Below are 19,647 nucleotides of genomic sequence, written 5' to 3'. Positions count from 1 at the left end.
TAGTACATAGGCCAAATATCCTGATCGTGTTTTAAACAGTTAACATCGGTCTATTGGAGTCGTGGGGATACGGTTTTATAATTCTTTGAATAATATTTGTTAACTACCAAATGGGACGAATAATAGAAATCATATCTTCTCTCACCTTACTATTTCTCGATATGCGTTAATTTTGTAGCCCGCAAGGTGGAAGTAGAGATCCAGTCTTGATTTTGTTTACATCGTGCAATTTCACGGTTACGAACATCATCCTCCGTAATACTCCGTACATCCGGAATAACGCTTATATTGACAACAAACAAACCTCGGCGACACTAACCGATGACCGATGCCATGTTGCCCACGGCGTATACTTACGTCAAAATAATCCAGCTTTACTATTCCGGCATTTCAAGCCCATTGATTCAATTTCAAACCAGAGCCAGCCGCCAGCTTTATTGCCAAGTAACTGACAGATAGTTTTCGCACTTTTACAGTCTCCTGCTAGCAGTTAGCGGTCCTCCCCTTTTACGATCAAAGTCTTAGTAACTATGGTGATGACTGGAACCGATGACCCGTGACCGTGCGCCGTTATGCTCCGTTGCTCGCATCAGTCGACAGCTAATGCGTTAAGCAGTTAGCCGAAATCCTTTGCACACTAAGTCTGCTGGAGATTCGATCGAAAATAATTTGAATATTTTCACAGCCCTTGCTTGGCTGATATTATATTACCAACCAGCAAAGCATCCAGTTTATCCTAGCGAGTACCACCGCCGCAGGCCGTATTTGGAATCAACGTGAACTTAATACGTTTGCTAAGATATCGTAATATTATCAAAACTGGGAATAATGCTAGGATATATATAATCTTAATATATTCGCTTACCATTTTTGGAAAACTTACGGTAATGTCATGTGTTGTACAAGAAATGTCGAAAGCGTTTTGGTATTTGGTAAATTAAACAAGGTGAAGTGGGATAATTATAACACTTAACATTTGAAAATAACTTTTCCTCTTAAATACCACCTTGATCATAATAGTTCGACAATTCATTTGAAGTCGAAACTCGCTGTAATTTACAACAGGTTTCCGTAATGAACAAGTGATCATTTTTGAAGAGGAGGCGTGAAGTGAAGCTTCTCGAACTTCGACCTCAACAAAAAGTGCAACCGCCCAAAACGGCCGTTATGCTGCCCCTTGCGGTCTCATATGTGCGCATTTGAAGGCCTAACACAGGCCTGCAATCAAAGAAAATACGCTTGCGTTTAGGAGATTTTCGGGCGCTGTCTTTTCCAGTTCCGCAGATTTTTTTCAGACAAAGCGCGCTGGCCGTCACGCCTCACCGCACCCGTGTTACCATTGTAGCGTCACAAACCGAAGTTTTTTCGACGCGCTCTGTTTATCGTTTATTATTTCGTCACGAAGCTGGCGCGGGAGCCTCCGATGCACTGCGCAAACGATCTGTAGTAGTTCAGCTATAAAATAAGCGTTATTTATATCTGTATTAAAGCTTTTAAATTTACAAGGCACTATTCGCCGAACAAGTATATTATATTAATCATTATTTGGTAAGAAATTCGCCGAAAATGAAGAAGTTTTAGTTCCAGTTGCAGAAAAGGTCAGTTATCACGATGCGGGTCTAAAACGAAGTGCTAGGCTACTATAACCAGCTGTTAAGGAATGCAGTTTACGATTCCGATAGAAAAACATGTTCAAATACAGAGCTAGCAGTGTGTATAGGTATGTAGAGGTGCGTGTATGATGTATCTTGATGCGGTAGTCTGGTGGAATGAGGTATGTAGGCCTCCCATCGAAAGAATCGTTTTATTATTCAAAGACTGTTCGATCAAAGTCGAGGTAGAGGCGCCTTCGTGAATTGGATTGAAATGAACCAGAACCAGCAGCAGCGGAATATTTCAGGCTCCCCCGGGGCCCGTTAATGGCCCTGCGGCTTGTGCTCTGAGGTAACTCTGTTATTCCTACGCCTAAGCTAACTTTATAAGAGTATATGCGATTTGGGATAGTTCGTCCGTTTTATGCGCCATTACGACTGTTGGTAGACACCGTACGGCTGTGGCTGGTTTGTTGTTCGTCCTCTAACTGCTCATTATGTCTTCCCGAGTGCCCGAGCCTCAATTACAGGATTACTCGCGAGTTTTAAAAGCTTATCACTGGCGCACATAAGCCACCATCGTCACAGTACAGCGATTTCGACAAAAAATGCCTGAGTGCTGCCTCGTGGGCGCCCCTCTCTGCCCTATAACCGATCAAACAGCATGACTCGTGTTGTATTTTGACATTGTCGGGGGAGTTTTTCTGACTTTGTGTTGTATTTTGACATTGTCGGGGGAGTTTTTCTGACTTTGTTGAAGTTTACGCTAAACGAGCTGAAGCAACCTTTCGCCTTTCTAACATAATTGCAAGCGCCCCGTAAAAAAAAGTATTTTTGATTCGGAAACTCAAGGGCGAAGTGTTTTCAGGTTACGATGGAATTTCCTGCTCAACGGTTTTGTAGCGAAACGTTAAGAGCCATTCTGCCTTTAAAATGTAAACCATGTATCCATTCAACCGGCGAGACACTGATACACTGATAGTCTATGCGGATTCCCACAAACAAACTCGGTTCCCATAATACCCAATGTATCGAATTCAAGTTCAGTAAGTGGCCTGTATTAAGTCGCATTGTGGTAGGGTATTAAGTTACAAGCCAAGTTCAAATACTTAAACCAGGACCACATCTAAGCGCATTTGACCGAGATCGTATCAACTACGGTTGATCAACGGAAATCGGGCCAATTCAAGTCCGTTAAGAATCCTCGTTTCAATAAATCTGTTATGTAACGTTTTCGTATCAAAAATCTTTCAGGATATATCGCTAACGACCCCCTTCACCCCTATGGCTAACTATTTTTGGCTAGTAACGGTATTTTTAATAAAGTCCCTCGCCCCAATAGAAATGTTGACCCCTATCTGCCCCACTTATAAAAGCGACGATCGCTGGGTAATCAAATAAGTGGAGTCAAGATCGGGGTTAAGATTGGGGTCAAAAGGGTCAAGGTCAGGCGTGACCTTTTGGCTAGCTGGTGACACAATCAAGCCAAATGTGACAACAATTAAGAATTTAATTAATAGAAATTTAGGATCGATGGTTGATTACGTCATACATCATCATACCTCGTGACGTCATAATTACGTCAGCTTAGATAGATTTGTAAAAGCTGGTTAGGTAAAGTTTTCCAAGCAAGAAGATACGAAAATTATAAAATTGTTTAGTCAATCAAAATAGAGGTGTCAATTATAGCAATTACAATTTTCTGGTTACAATTTTTGGCATTTCCTTGAACCTATTTTCATATAGTGCCGTTTTAATCTTCGTTGGATGTATTGAACATATTAAAACTAATTAAATGCGGCATTTCTTGGCAGCGCTTGCCCTTGTAAGACAACCCGCAAGATCGTTCTATTATCTGCATGATGCCAATAATTTCTGGGTCGTTTCTCTCGAATTTCTTCCCAGAATGCGACGTCGGGCGTTGATGGAATGTAACCTATTCTTGTAGACCGCCATTAATTTGACACCTACTGTTGCCGGGGCCTTGTCCCGTAGACTTGCGGATTTTGCAGCTTTTGACACAGATTTGACTGTTGGAATCTTGCATGCCTTTAAACGTGGTTTAGTTGCTCAATGTACCACAGCCGCGAATGAGTCAGTATCGAAGCCTGGCGAATGGAATTTGAGTTCTGTCCATGTGGCGTGCCGCATCGCAAATCCGCGGCGTCTGGTTTTCGTCCCTGTTATCTGTACACTGTTGTATGGTTCTGTGGAACGTCCATGTGGTCAGTTTAGAATTTCAAGACTGATAACAATTTTGGTATTTTTTAGGGGTAGGTATGTCGTAGATTTTACATGGAGAACGCGGCAAAAAGCGACGTTCAAGTTCTGTGTCATAAAAGTGGCCAAAACCCGGCTTTAGTGGAGAAGAATGAAGCCCAAACTCATTTGACTCCGGATAGCGACATCCAGCAGCTGGAGCTCTCTTCGCCGGCTGCCGATGCACCAAAGCCCGGGAAGCAACCAGTTTTGAGTCGAAAGCAAAATCGGGTTGTCGATAGAGAGGAAGAAGCGGTAGTGTCATCGTCGACTAGTCCAAGCGACAAACGTTACAAAAGGTGACACGTTATTTTAATATCCATAGTCTAACTACGAACGTATTATGTTCTATAAGTAAGTCATGAATCTGCCTAAACTTTCAACATTTTCATTCCTGTTTACCATAACTTCTCTCAATAGATCAGAATCGCCTCCTGAGTCTGAACTACCACGGCATCGAAACGAAGTATTACATCATCAGTTACGTCATCAGTCGACCCTGGAAGCACCAACAAGCACAACGTCTTTCGGTGAGTCGAAATTAACAGCAAGCAATACAGTTATCAATGTATTTGGGATCTATAATGTAAAGTCGGGCGCATGATAGGACATATTCGCATGTTTTTTTTTTCGTCCCATGTGGTAGTTTGGAAAATAAGTATATATATATTATACCCACAACTCTAAAAGAGCGTTGCTGGTTTTTAAAAATCCTACCAGGATGTATTTAATATTGGTTCTAACGATATCCCATCTTACACAAACTACCATATCTTTCAAATAAAGTGTTCGTAAGTTTTATGGTTTTCACACGCTTTATGTTACAAGGACTTAACTTTAAGGGTCCGTCTTTCGTTTGTCATAATGCTAACCATGATGGATAAGGCGTCTGACAAATGCGATTACGCCGTTGGTCGTTTATTAGGATTAATCGCGCAAGCTAAAACAGAAAGCTCAATCCTAACGCCGTATAATTTTCGTGCCCGGTATAGGAATGACGTCATGTGAAAATACTGTTTCTGTGGCTCAAAAAAGCCCGGTCCGCAACAGCTACTGTAGTTAGTGCTGATCAAACAGATTTTCTTGATTTCCGTTCGTTTCTGCGCACCCAACAATGCGGCGGAAACGTATGGGCTTATTTTCAGACGCCCAATGAATATGAATAGGTCCGTGGATAGAATAGGAAAGCCAAAGTGTACCGACTTGATCTCAGCCTATAATAAAACTGAGTTATTGTTGCTGAGTTGGGCACCGTTGTCCGCCATATTGTAGCCATTTTCTCCACGAACATATGATTAAATATTTTTAAAATAGCCTCTCAGGCCGTTAGGTGTGTTATTTACGTGCTCTGTAGATACAATGTTAAGGTACTATAAATATAAAACTATGGGGTACGATGGACACCGTTAGCATATATAAGCCATCTTTCCAATCACGTGTTAAACAATTAACATTGCTTATATAATCCTTTAAATTTTATTTGATTACTATTACGGGCGAGAAAAGAGAGTGAAAATATGTCCCATTTTACCCCACCCTACTATTAACGTAAACCATTCGACTGATGTGTTTTTTGGTTAGACATGCCTGCACTGTGTGTTACTACCTGTTTTAAACATGGCTATTATAAATCATTAAATCCCATAAGCCCGGTATCACCGCGTACTTATCTAAAGTCCATAAATTAAACACGAATTGCCCGAACTGATGATAGCAACAACAATGTTAAACTTACAATCCGCACCGTATACCGTTATACGCCCCATATGTATAGATACACGGCTTACAACTGGTGCGTCTTGGCGCCCGATACAAAGGATTTTTAGCTGTAAATAACACCGAGGTGAATTCGACCTTGGCCGTGGTCTCGTCCGCAATAAAAGAAGCGCTTATAACTTGATACTCAATGTAAAAACTCCGGGCGACCCTCGCACGACACAAGGATTAGATTTGATACGCTAGACATTGTGTATGCACGCTCCGTCGCCATAGTCATCATACATCTCATGCAACAGTAATCTGACTGTTTATAAGGCGAAGGGAAATCCACTATGTAATATTACTTGAAACTTATTGCTACTTCCTGTTACAAATACTGGTTAAGATAGGTGGAATATTTAATCGTAAGGAAATGTGCTAACCGTTAGGCTGATTTAAAAAAAAAATACCACAGATACAGTTGCTTTGCGCTTTTACAGTCGCGAATCGTATTACTCACTAAGTAATTTCCAATTTCCGGCTTCCCGTATAAAAGTGAAAGAACGCAAATCACTCTCTCCCCGAAAAAGCCCTAACCTGACAACCATGGTTGCCATAACAACGGGGGAAGATGACTCACTCCCCGCGGATCGTCTTTCCCAATTTCGGGTCAAGCCGGAGGCAGAGTTATGACGTAGTAGGAGGGAATGGCTTTCATTGGCCAATTACGATCAAATTAAGGGAGGCACTTTCGCCACCAAGATTGCTTTACCAAATATAGGCTTAAAATAGGGTTCTGTTTATTTAATAACATTTTTGCCGAACAATTCGTTACCCCTACCCCGCTGTAGTCCGGGATTTCCCCGATGACCCTCACTATCACAATAGCGCCGCAATGACCCAGGGTCGTCGCTGCTTAGCGAGTGATCGATTTTCATTTTCTCTCGTCACTCTGCAGCGCCGCCCGCTGCCTTGTGACGTCACAATCGTGATTGTAACGTCACGGAGGCCACCCACGATGCGCAATGCGCGGCAGCGAACGAAAACTGTTTCAGCAGTTACACCGCGTGTGCGGACGAGGTAGAACAGTACCGCGTGATTTGCTAGCTTGTGAACTTGAGGGAAACAGTGAATAACTCGGGCAAGGATAGAGTTCGAATTCCTGGTGCATTACTGTATGGTAGATCGAAGTTTTTAGGCTCGTTATAAATTTGGCGGGTTGTCCAAGCTAAGCGGATTAGTCAGGCAGTCTCGGACCTTTTACTGCCAGTTCTTGTCAGACGTTAATCTAATGCCTACGTCGAGTTGATGTTGGGTCTAGTGACTTTAGTTACAGGTGTAAAATGTAACATTTCGGATTTTGCTAACAAAAAGAAAAGCAAGTCATTATGAGGTCTCTGTTTTTTTATTTATCGAAAAAAATTATCTTATTATGTGGCCCAAACGCGTTTGTGACATCATAGTTGACACGCGGGGTCACAGGTTAACGTTCGCCTTGTATTTATACCAGGTGCCAGTTAATTTAGGAAACGTTTAGGAATGTGACTAAAATTTGCATAAAAGAACTAAAGTGATGCGTCACGACGTACGTCATTTAAGATGACGTCACTATGTTGCCGATGGACGATTCTTCTGTCGCCGACANNCCCTTTCGNGATTTAATCGACGGTCTACACTGCGAATTTTTGGAGCTAGCAGGTGAAACGATGAGAAGATTAAACTGTTAGAAACTTGGCCGATTTCCCAAGGGTAGTGTAGAAGTAGCTGGCTGTGGCTGTATAAATACTGAAAACAAAACACGTCGCACAAAGTTTCGTTTCTTCGTAATCATCTTAGCGTTCCACTTTGTGTTAAACATCCCGTCTCAACCTGCGGGTCTAATTGCTTATCTTCGGGTCATCCATGCGTGAACAGCTGTCAGGCACGTCAGCCACTCAAAGACTTGTTTCCAAGTTTTCGCCGAGCCGCGAAAATACCTTGACTTCGTTGCGGCCGCTCCGGATTCGGACCGATTATTGTGGCCAATTTAAAGTTATTGCGAACGGTGAATTGAATTAGTTGTAGGCTGTATGGATGGCATTTTCATAATATGTAATCGATAAACAGCAAAAACTGTTTGTTAACGAACAGGTGCTGCGTGTGTTCGTTACAACATCAGCAGTGGCTTATACACCCGATTCAAATTGCCCGCATGACGTTTATCTATGTTCAACACGACACAGGATAATGAGACTTTTATAGCTTCTTAGGCTAGGTTCTATACAAGCCAGTCAGCGTCGAACGAAGCCTCGCTGCTTCGTTGATCGACGCGAATCGCCCAAGGCCGTAAAAAGATCGCTTAATTGTTGCCAGGTGTGCACTGTCGGAACAATACCTACCCCTGTTTAGGCCCGAAATTCGCACAGATTGCGGGTAGTCCCCGCGTTACGAAACAGCCCTCNCCGTGCGGAAACTACCGTTTTCGAATTCCTTCGCCTGTTGGATCGCTTAATGACTGGTCGTCGTGGCAACGTGAGGCTGCTGGTTTTCGGCTTCACTGAACCGGAGATAAATAATTCGCCAAGTTTAAAGCTGGTTTCTGTTTTGAGGTAAGCACGCCAGCCGACAACACGGACAGTACGCGGCAGAAGCGACTTCCATCGTGCCCCGCTACCCGAATATGACTCGAATTCGGTTTCCGCCCCGTCGCCAATCAAAATCGCTCGATTTTTCGCCGATAAACGACATTGTTTCGACTTCTTGGTTGCCGTTGCGATCCCAGCAGTCTGGCGGCGCCAGTGGCCACAAGAGTTAACGTCGATTTGTCTTAATTTTCGTCCGAAACGCCGCAAAACTTCGTGTGTGTTCGAAACCCGATCCCAAACGGCGGTGATCTGATCGTCTTCGAAAAAAATTCGCGTTTTTGGAGCAGACGAATGACAGATGACAACATAGGGCCGCCCCCACGCTGATGTGAAAGTCACTCAGCCATGAAAACTGCCAAGCGGGTTCCGAATTTCAACAAAACCCTTAACATTCATCAAACGTTTAATTGCTAGTGACTTGGGACATGGCTACTTGTACCAGCGGAGTCTTTGATCCTAGTTCTCTCTCTTCAACTGTCACTCTTATGGGAATTCGCTATTTTCCCACAGTTAAGGCTCGTGGCAACACTACGTTTTTTTCCCCCGGCAACACTGTGATCGTATCGCGTGGTAAGCTTCCACGGTTGATATGCAACAATGTTACGAGCCGTAGATCTTTCTTGCCCTTCAATGATTCGCCGAGATATGGACCGTATAAAACTGCTGGAGCCTGAGAGTCGAATCCGGATTCCGAGCGCTTTACTTCAAACGCTTCTATCGGTTTAAATTTTAAGAAAAACAACCATTATACCTAAGCGTACGCACCTGTATATCACGGGTAGGGTAATGTCTCAATGCAAAATTGACTTAACTCGCTGTCCCAAAAGGCCTTAATGGTATTGACACAATTAACGTATAGTAGGGTGGGGGGAGATGGGACACCTTTAGCATTTAAATTATCCAAATATCCTGATCGTGTTTTAAACAATTACCAACGGTCTATGTAAGTCGTGCGCTACGGTTTGATAATTATTTGAATTCTCTTTGTTTACTACCAAATGTGGCGAAAAAGTAGAATAACAAGGTGTCCCATCTCCCCCCTACTATATTACAGTTACTGTATAAAGAACCGTGAAAAGTAAAAAAACAGCCATACATTTTACTTTCGCTAATTCACATACCGTATTCATTATCAATCCTGAGGTTTCTCACATGAAAGGGTGCTCGTGAGTTTTCGTGATACTTTAGTGAAAGATAAACGACCACCATGATACCACCCGTCGTTTATGCAATCGGTTCACCCACTGTCCCCGTTCCGCCTCATTAACCACAAACCCTTGCCACGTTGATGGATAGATAAGCAAACAACGCTCGTGTCGAAATCGTATACAAAGATTTAGTTCACGTTGTTTTTTTTTCAGCTTTTAGTAGCCAGTTACATCATAATATAATAAATTTGGTTTCACGTAAATTTTTATGCCAAATTCCCAATTTTTGAGTAGTCAGGTCAATACTACTTAGGGTTGGAAAAGGTTTGACACGGGGTAATATGGGACATTTTTTAAATTTCAGTTTATTATTGTGGCCAATTTTTTTACAAGGGTATTCGACAGTGTGTTCTCACGAATGTACTAAGCGCGCCGAAGCAGATTACTGTTATTACCTGTTAAAAACAGATGTTAAAATTTGGGAGAATATGTGTCTCGATCGCTCTTACTGTAGTATGTTTTTTAACTGTTTTGGGCTATACTGATATCCAAGCCAACGTATTAATATACATTGTTTTTATCAGTATTAAGTTACCATTCGGTACCTACAAATTCCTGGTACACGATTTTAGTAAGTGGTACCAATCATTAAAACATCACAATCTCGTCTCCTTTACCAACTTACGTGACCGCGGTCCATCGGTTTTGCGTCACGCACTGCAACAGCGTGTACTCGAAAACGATTTGACGAATCGCATGCCAGAGATAAGGACTGTCTCCAAACCGCCATTGAGGCATGACTGGATTTGTTGTTTCTCCGAGATTTTTCACTCGCTTCGTTTTTTTTCTAATTTTATTCATATTGTTACGTCACAGAAGATGAAGAAAAGCGGAGCAACTCGGGGAAAGGGGGACGCGGATCGTCGAACATTGTCTCGAAACCACAAGGGTGTACCACCTCTACAGGTTGTACATTGTATCCATATACCCAATGAATCTAATCGTTACGACCATATTCTATTCTACGTGGAAAAGGTCTATAGCCTGACACGCCATGGGACCTGAGACTTAGGCCAGAATTGAGAGTAACGGTTTGGGGGTTTCGCAGTGTCTAGGGTGTATACACCGCCATTAAAAGGGGCATAGTTAGGTAGCGGGTAGCCTGATAATGGTATATGCACTTTTACCCTTCTTATTTTTAAAGTTTATATGGTTTTCGAAATTGGAAGCACAAATGAATATAGTGTTATCTTATTTTTGCCTCACCTTTGTCTTTATTACATAACTTGTTCAAGATGTGCCAGACCATGGCTTACTCAACATGTATTGAGTAGGCCATGGCCAGACTGCTCAAACATTACGTGTTTTTAGTACTTGATTATATTTCATAGGAAAAATGAAAGAAGAGATCACTTCAAACCAACGAACAGGTACGGTTAGTTATAATGTATTAACAGATGCGGAAATTCTTCCAGTGCTATATGTTATGAACATATATACTAGGTTGGGGTAAGATGGTACATGTTTTAGTTCTCTTTAATTCCATCTGGTCTTAAACAAAGCATGTTTACAAAATTACATAACCTTGTACTTACGACTCAAGAATAGCGTTGCCAATTGTTAAAAACACGATTATAAAATATTGGATATTAATTGCTAACGGTATCCCTCTGCCCCACATTATTATATGTTTAAGATTCCAACACCAATAAACCGCGTTAATCTATTTAATAAACGGCAGTTTTCGATCTGTGACTATTTGTACTTTTAACACAGCCACGGACAAACACCAGTTTACGAAACCGTCACCTAGCAACAGAAACATGACATCATCAAATTTAGGGAACACTTGCAATGGAGACGGTAAGTCCAAGCTTTTCGTACAAAAATATGACGTCATTAATGACGTGTTTATGCCGTTCCAGATCGACGCTACCCCATCAACTCGCATTTGCCAGTCGATTCGCAACTTAGAGACGGGAGATATCCCTTCGATCCTCGGCACATGCACACGTATGTATTAAACACATTTCCTACAACTCAACACAGAGCAGTATTTGTAGTTGTCCAATAGGTTGGAGTAGGATGGTCTTATGTTTTTTATTTTTTATTGTCCCGTTGGGTAGTAAACAAAGTATATTTACAGAAATAAATAAACAGTTTCTTACCATTCTTTATAGCGTTGTTAAAAAGGGTATACCAACAAAAATTGAAAATTTGTATGGATAGAGATGCCCAAATTTGACCTAAAGGTACCATCAAAGTTTTCTTTTTCTCCAATGTTTTAGAGACGATCAATGTTGAGTGATTTTTTTCCTATGGGAAATCCCATGCATTGCGCCATTTTTGTTACTTCATCGGTTGAATTTGCGGATTTTGAAACTCCTTTTTTTAAAGCTGTTTTGTATTTTGATACTTTGATGGTACCTTTAGATCATATTTAGGCATTTCTATCAATACACAACCTTTGATTTTTCGTTAGTAAACCCCTTTAATTGTTATAAGCACGATTAAGAAACATGAGATATTATGTCCTAACGTTATCCATTTAACCCTACACTACTATATTGTCTTGAACCCGCAGTACTCTATAACTTTACACATGGTTCGCAGTGCTCCTGGTGTCAGCGGAAGTCCAATTCACTCAGATGTGTCTCTGATTCCAATGTCCCCTCAGCAGAACACGAACCCGTTTAACTATAATTCATCACTTGAGTTCTACATGGGTGGATTATCCCAAGGTGGCCTCAGATCGCCAACAATGTCCATGTTATCGCAAGCAAGGAACCTCAGTCCCCACCATTCAATTCAAGGTATAGTACTTTGATATGATATATTTTGAACACCATTTCGCATATTTCTTAATCGTGTTTTAACAATTAACAGTGAGTCACGAGAATATGCGGTTATATAATTGCTCAAATTTTCTTTGTTTACTATCAAATGTGCCAAGAAAAGAGAATGAAAACATGTCCCATCTTAGCCTAACCTACTATATGTTTAATTCCTAATTTCCTGATGCTGTTTTCATATAAAACTTTCGTTTTATTACGTTTAACTCAAATTTACTTAAAAATTTTCAATTATAGGTCTAAAAGCTTTTGTCTTGTAAGTTCTTAGTTGTTTAATTGGTCAATTTCGTTATAGTCTCACTGGGAGACTTGAAGCGTAATAACATAACAACGTAATGTTTGAGTTACAGTAATTATCTGGTGCTACAAAAACGTAACTAACAAAAATCAAGTCCAACCACTAGTTATTAATTAAGAAATATATTTCGCCTAAACGGCATCGTCAGTCTCTTATTCAAATAGAAACATGATTGAATTACCGTTTTATTTCGGTGGTTTAAACTTGGTAAATACAAAGCTTTTTTACAAAACTTGAAATCTGAAACCTTTTTAAATCTGAACCTTTTTTACAAATTGTTATATATTATTGTTAAAATCTTAATTTAATTGTTTGTACCAGAATCTCTCTTTTTACAGAGCTTGAAAAGTTGTGCTACCCTTACTACTCACCCCATCAAAGTAACATGGCGGTGAACAGTGCACAACAGGGTTCAAATCAAGGCTTAGCGGGGAATTTTTCGCAAAACATAAACCAGCTGGCATACTACCAATTGATGCAGCAGCAACAGCGACTTCTTGCGGTGGCAGCTCGGAATGATAGGAACCTCGCGCTGTCGCTAGAGAAGCAGGAAGAACTTGGCCGATTTCCGAGTCCACTGTGCAGGTTAAGATGTTTTCCTTTTATCCTCAAGTATACCCAAAAACCTACGGTCAGGTAAAATCTACATTACTATAAAAACGCCCAGAAACTAACGAACTTTAGACTTTAGAAATTACAAAACAATAGTAACTTATTTTAAGTACTGGATCTTAATTACCAAACACACACATGCCTCCAAATAACTATGTTCATAGTTAGCGGCTTAAGGCAAAAGTCGTGGCACATGGGGCTAAGATAATGTAACAAAAGAATGGCTGTTTTATGAAAACAATTAAAAGAATCATTCAGAACTTGAGAGTAAGCATGAGCCGTGCACATTAAACTCATTATATCGTAACAGACGCTTTACGGTAACTGCTCCAACCAAGTTGTCACTGATGGGTTATCAAAATTGTAACCCATACAGGAACTGAACCAAAAATAATAAAACTCCACTAAGTTACTTATAAGGAATAACAAAAAATGGCCATCCGTGTTATAATGACGTTTTAAGAAACGTAGTTAGAAAATTGTGTTGTACATTTGTTTATATATACTACTCCTCTATAATTTAGCGCAGGGGTTCCAAAACTGCATAAAAACTTCAGGGGTCTCGCAATTTCACGCAATGTACATTTTTCATTACCTGTAATTGATCGCGAAAATTTCTGGAAGATTAAATGGGTCGCGAGTAAATAAGTCCAGGAGGATTAAACAAACAACTTGCGTCTTTAGGTCTCGCGCTCGGAAACGTCCTCTCTCCATCTCTCCCTGCTTCTCTGACACTGGTCTTGACATCACAGCAATGATCCGGACTTCCCCTAATTCGCTACTTCCTTTCGGAGGTATTGCAAACTCCCGTAGTTCATCGGTGGCAAGCGGTGGCAGCTACGGACATCTAGCGGCAGGTGGAATCAGGTTGGTATGGCCGTTATATGGCAAAGAAATATATACTTTCCAAGCTTGTAACCGAGCGATTAAATTGTCTGTTTTTTTAATAATTACAATTTACAGCGTATATGTAACAATGCTTTTAGAAGCATTTACTTTCCAAGCAGCATTTTTTCTTCCAAACCTACTTATAAAGTGGTGCTTTATACGTTTATTTTACCGAATGCTTTGTATTTTTCCAGCCCAACGTTCGGCTACCAAACTCCTATGATGACGTCACCACAGCACTTACATGCTCATTTACTATCACGTCAAATGCAATCTTCCTTCGCTAGTCAACTCCTCCCTGGTTTTGCCCCTAACCAGATCTCCTTAGATAAATCGGCTTCAAGATTCGATCCGAATATTTCCGGCAGAAATTTCCACCCGCACGTTGGCGCTAGTGCTGCGTCTAAAGACATGTGTAACTCCCATCTTGACAATAAGGTACACAGGGTGTTTTGTCATTACCTTTAAACCATCTAACGCGAGTTGCTTGTTCAGAATTTCAATAAACATCAAATAGAGACGCAGAGCCCGAACGTTCAATTCAACAACAACAACAACAACAATAATAACTCAGGTATATATGTTCATTTTGCTGCTGGTCTAATACTCAGACCTGCACTTTTACTTTCCTTTTCTGTTTAGGTGTTTCTCCTGGCGCACATGCTGGCAACGACGAAAACGACGTAGTGTACGACACCAATTGCTTTTGGGAAAACTGTTCGCTTGAGTTTGATACCCAGGAACAGCTAGTTCACGTAAGTCGACCTGTGCAGCTTAAGAATGTCTGTTGATGAACTGACATTGTAATTTAAGCAATATTGGTTACACCACTCTTTAAAACTCACGATTCTGAAGATCTTTTTCATTTGCCAAATACGCTGCGTTTTATATCTGGCATGTTGTCTTTGGACATTTGATCTGAGAAAATTTGTAGTATACAGCTAAGCTAATTTGTCCCGTTAAAACGTGCTTATTAACTGCAAATTTTAGTGCAAAAAAAATGGTTTTCGGCTCAGTTTTAATAGAAACATAACAATTTTAGATTTATATATAACTCTCTTTTAAAACCTTTCAGTTTAAAAAAACATCAAAAAATATTATTGGTATTTTTGTATTGCAAATGTACTTTTAAATAAGTTTGGTAACAGCTTTATCTGATGTAAACTCTTTTTTTATACACAGCATATTAACAACGATCATATACATGGCGACAAAAAGGAGTTCGTATGCCGGTGGAGAGGTTGTGCCCGAGACCAAAGACCTTTCAAAGCACAATATATGTTAGTTGTGCATATGAGAAGACACACGGGCGAAAAGCCGCACCGTTGCACGGTAAGCAGCAAATAAGCTCTAAGGGTCAATATGGTCGGTTATTAATGTTTTTTTACATCACGGTCGATTTAATATAAATAGACCAAAGCGAATGCGATAACGGAAGACAAATACGGAAACTTGGCTGTTTTTGACTTAGAAATATACCATTAGCGTAGCGAAGAAAATGGCCGATGAAATAGTGTCATACACTTTTTCCTTCTATAATTGCTATTGTTCTATTGACGATACACTAATCATGTTACATATTAACTTTACAATAACTTATTTAAAATTCAGTTCGACGGATGCACCAAAGCATATTCAAGGTTGGAAAACCTTAAGACCCATCTACGTTCCCACACTGGTGAGAAACCTTACGTGTGTGAGTACCCGTCCTGTACCAAGGCATTCAGTAACGCATCCGACAGAGCCAAGCATCAAAATCGAACCCATTCAAACGACGTAAGATTACGTTTATTTTTATATAATAGGGTGGGGAAAGATGGGACATTTTTATTCTATTTCTCGTCCCATTTGGTAGTAAACAAAGAGCATTTAAAGAATTAAATAACTGTTACTTCTATACCTATAGAATAGACCGTTGTTAATTGTTAAAAACAGGAAAATTTGTATATTATGTGTGTTAAAGGTGTCCCGTATTGCCCCACCTTCTTTTAATTAACGCCGTGGTAGTTGAGAAAACTTAATTAATGTTGTGATAATTCGTTGATGCGTATGCCATGTATTGTGTATTAATATACTATATGGGTAAGGTCCTATGGCGAGGACTTGGAATTTAACCCTGATTTGATCTATTACCTCTCAACGTAACTTATTTTTAAACCTGGTAACAATTGATACTTATTTTAAGTTATATTTATACTATTATAAAAATAAGTTCACACAAAAATAAGTTTTAAAAAGTAACAGCAAAAACCTACACGTCGTGCATAAAATTTTACAGGGTTTTATTTTTTTAAATAAACCTATTTTAAATAAGCTAAGGGGTCATGTAGTTTTGAGGTAATTCCTTGGTACAGCTGTGTAATGATTGTGGTTTTGTCTGCAGAAGCCATACGCATGCAAACAAGCGGGTTGCACGAAGCGTTACACTGATCCTAGCTCTCTTCGTAAACACGTCAAGACCGTACATGGGCCTGCAGCACACGTGACTAAACGCATGAAAGCGGAACAAGAAAGGAATGGCAAGAGAACAGGACAAAATATAAAGCAGGTACATATTGTTACTGCTTTACAAATACAGCAGGAGGGAGGGAGATGGGACACACATTCATTCTGTGTTTTTATCCTAGTTAGTGGTAAACAAAGAACATTTAAAGAATTATAAAACCGTGTCCTCACGACTCTCATAGACCGTTGTTAATTGTTTATAACACGATCAGGACATTTGGATATTATGTGCTAAAAGTGTCCTGCCTTTCCCCACCCTACTATATAACAGCCTAGTATAAAAAAGGTATTAATACTAACAGCATTATGCTATGTTATAGGAACCAGGGTTGGATAAGGAGAAGCAAAAAGACGACGGATCGGGGACGAAAACAAGTTGCCACCCGCTGTCACCCGGCTCAAACCCGCCATCTAACGACCAAGTAAACTAAACTTTATTCACAGTCTTCACGGAAAATGTCTATGATGTTATATTTTTCTAGTTAACCTAATTATGCCGGACCATTGTACTTTTATTTAAAATAATTAAAGTTAAAGCTTCAACTTAAAGTAGTTTAAACATACATTGGTGTATTTTTGAATTTCCTGAACTTTAACATATAAATTACCCCTTTAGTCCCATTATTCCAGCGAACGATAGTGTACTATTTTGTTACAAATAATACAGAAAACTTTTCTTTAAAAATAAACGACGCGAAAAATATATAGAATTTTATAATTTTTCATCAGAATCCCCCTAGCAACATGAACCCCAGAAGCAACCAATCATCGTGCACTTCCGGTTCTGACGTATCTGTGACGCCACAAAATTCCCCGCATATGACGTCACAAAACAATGACTCGGGAGTTGACGTCAATGTGGGCGGGAATGAAGGTGACAGCGATGGTGATATAGTGGTCGATGAAAATCCACAACCGGGTAAGCTAATGCTATATAGTAGGTTATGGTAAGATGGTTTATGATTTGGAGATAAGATGGTTCATGTTTTTGGGCAAGATGGTCGTGTTTTGGGGCAAACTGGGTTGTGTTTTCGGGTAGGATGGAGTTCGTGTTTGGGGAAGATAGTTCCTGTTTTGGGGTAAGATGGTTCATGATTTGGGATCAGATGATTCATTTTTTACTTTTAGATAACTTTAATTTAGTTTAAATAATTAATACCTACTAGCTACCACTAACACTTCGTTTACAATAACGTTTTCTTTTTAGATTCAACGTCTGGGGGTGTCGGTGTACAAAGCAGGCACCGTGGGACGGTACGAGCCTCTATGGTGCCACGCCTGGTCAACAAGAAGATGCAGAATCTGTCACTTGGGGGATTAAGCCCAAACGTCGAGTCCTACGTTGACATTGGTGGCTATGACGATCAACGAAAACTCGGTAAGTTTACTCGCATTCGTTTATTGAAGGTTTTATCTTCCATTCGTTTATTGAAGGTTTATTATTCATTTTTTCATGCAGTACTCTATACCCTTCTTGGCTAATTTCTGTAACTGTTACTTTAGGAATGAACAAATCCGAAAGTTTTACCGAAGTTTCCTCAACCACTGCCTTCCCTGCCAAGCAAAAGAGCACCACCTACCCGAGGAAGCTTCCTCTAACTCCCCATCGGCAGGTGGCGTTGTTAAATCAAGATAGAAGGGATAGTGGTACCGTTAGCGATGGAAGCAGAAAATCGTCGATGGCTTCACAAAACAGTCGCCGTTCTAGTCAGGTTTGTAAATAGGTTTACAATGTCGTATCTATGTTGGTATATTAAAGTTAAAATGCCGTAAAAACCGCCATGGCACAATGGTTGGCGTGTTTTGTGGAATTAGGATACGGGTTCGAAGCTCAACGTTGTTTTTTTTGAGGACGTATACGTCCTTGGGGAAGATTCTTAACGGCAGTTTGTTTAAACCAACGTAGTTTGTTGTGGCTTGTATAAATGGTCAGCCACGCATTAAAATATTAAAAACGGTAAAAAATAAAGTTACCTAGTTTCATATGTAGTAACTCATAAGCGGCACGATGTGTATTAAACATATTTAACTGCCTTTTATTTTAGAACACTGGGTTTAACGTTGCTGGTTCTTACGACCCAATCTCACTTGATTCTTCGAGACGATCAAGCGCAAACTGTGGTTCAGGTTTGTAGATTCCTGTTATTAAACCGCTAATATGTCGGGTCGTATTGCATACAAGTTGCCCTGCTGTGGAGAGTTTATCAAATTTGTGTGTTATATTGTCTTTGCATATAGTAGAGTGGGGAAGACGGGACACCTCTAGCACATATTATCCAAATACTCTGATTGTTTTTTAAACAATTAACAACGGTCTATGGGAGTCGTGGAGATACGGTTTTATAATTTTTTTAAATGTTCTTTGTTTACTACCAAACGGGCTAATAAAACAGAATTAAAGGGTCTGACATCTTCCCTCATCCTACTATATAATAAAAGAATATCCCATTACTTAATCCTACCCACCGCAGGTTCGTCCACGATCAATGCATTCCATCTCCACCGTTTAAGGTCAAGATTCAACGAGGACGCAGGTCTTCCCCCACCCACCCCTCTGGACAGAGAAGGTTATACAAAAAGCCAACTCAGTCGATGGTAAGGATAATTGTAATAATTTTATCCTACGTTTAGTTGAAGATTTTGCATTTAAAAAGTAAATAATAAACCCCAAGAAAAAAACTGTTTTTCAAGCAATAGACTGGCGCTGTGGCACAGTTGTTAGTGCGCCTACCTCTATAGCATATAAGTTATGACTACGGCTTACTCAAACCCAGTACTGTTATAAATTGTCGGCCGTACGTAAAAAAATAGTCACCACAAAATTACTGATGTTGTAACTCATAATTGGCGAGTGTGAAACAAAAAATGTGTGTTTTAACGACTGTCGTTGTCCCGCCACACGACGATAAATATGTTATATTTACTCATTCGTTTCTTTAATACTTATTCAAAAAAATATTTAAAAAAATACCACAAAGGTTCAAAGACGAGCAACCAACCGTGGACCCCGCTGGTTACCAGTTCAACCCCCAAGCCCGACCGTCCCTGCCACAAATGGGACCCCCGAAAACCCCAGAAGTTCGACGGCGCAGTGAAGGTGCGCAATCAAGGCCTTCACGTACTCCACTGCCACAGCACCTGGGAGGCAACGCTTTCCGAAGAGCAAGCGAC

General features: G+C 40.3%; 1 protein-coding gene across 1 annotated transcript in view; it reads left to right on the top strand.

The window, feature by feature from the left end:
* Positions 1–3,873: 3,873 nt before the first annotated feature.
* Positions 3,874–19,647, top strand: part of gli (transcription factor protein) — a 21,100-nt gene continuing 5,326 nt past the window's right edge. Inside the window, 21 exon segments of the mRNA NM_001078483.1 lie at positions 3,874–4,150; positions 4,272–4,381; positions 10,198–10,287; positions 10,713–10,751; positions 11,098–11,184; positions 11,247–11,334; positions 11,935–12,134; positions 12,810–13,056; positions 13,768–13,950; positions 14,166–14,409; positions 14,467–14,545; positions 14,614–14,726; positions 15,154–15,303; positions 15,583–15,747; positions 16,355–16,519; positions 16,797–16,898; positions 17,206–17,395; positions 17,684–17,854; positions 17,980–18,188; positions 18,522–18,603; positions 18,948–19,071. Of these exon segments, the coding sequence (NP_001071951.1) occupies positions 3,888–4,150; positions 4,272–4,381; positions 10,198–10,287; positions 10,713–10,751; positions 11,098–11,184; positions 11,247–11,334; positions 11,935–12,134; positions 12,810–13,056; positions 13,768–13,950; positions 14,166–14,409; positions 14,467–14,545; positions 14,614–14,726; positions 15,154–15,303; positions 15,583–15,747; positions 16,355–16,519; positions 16,797–16,898; positions 17,206–17,395; positions 17,684–17,854; positions 17,980–18,188; positions 18,522–18,603; positions 18,948–19,071 (3,101 nt within the window). The 5' untranslated portion in view covers positions 3,874–3,887.

This window comes from Ciona intestinalis, chromosome 7, assembly GCF_000224145.3.
Source record: "Ciona intestinalis chromosome 7, KH, whole genome shotgun sequence".
NCBI classification, from domain to species: domain Eukaryota; kingdom Metazoa; phylum Chordata; class Ascidiacea; order Phlebobranchia; family Cionidae; genus Ciona; species Ciona intestinalis.
Note: the sequence above shows the minus strand (reverse complement) of the source record. Positions and strands in the feature narration are given on the sequence as shown.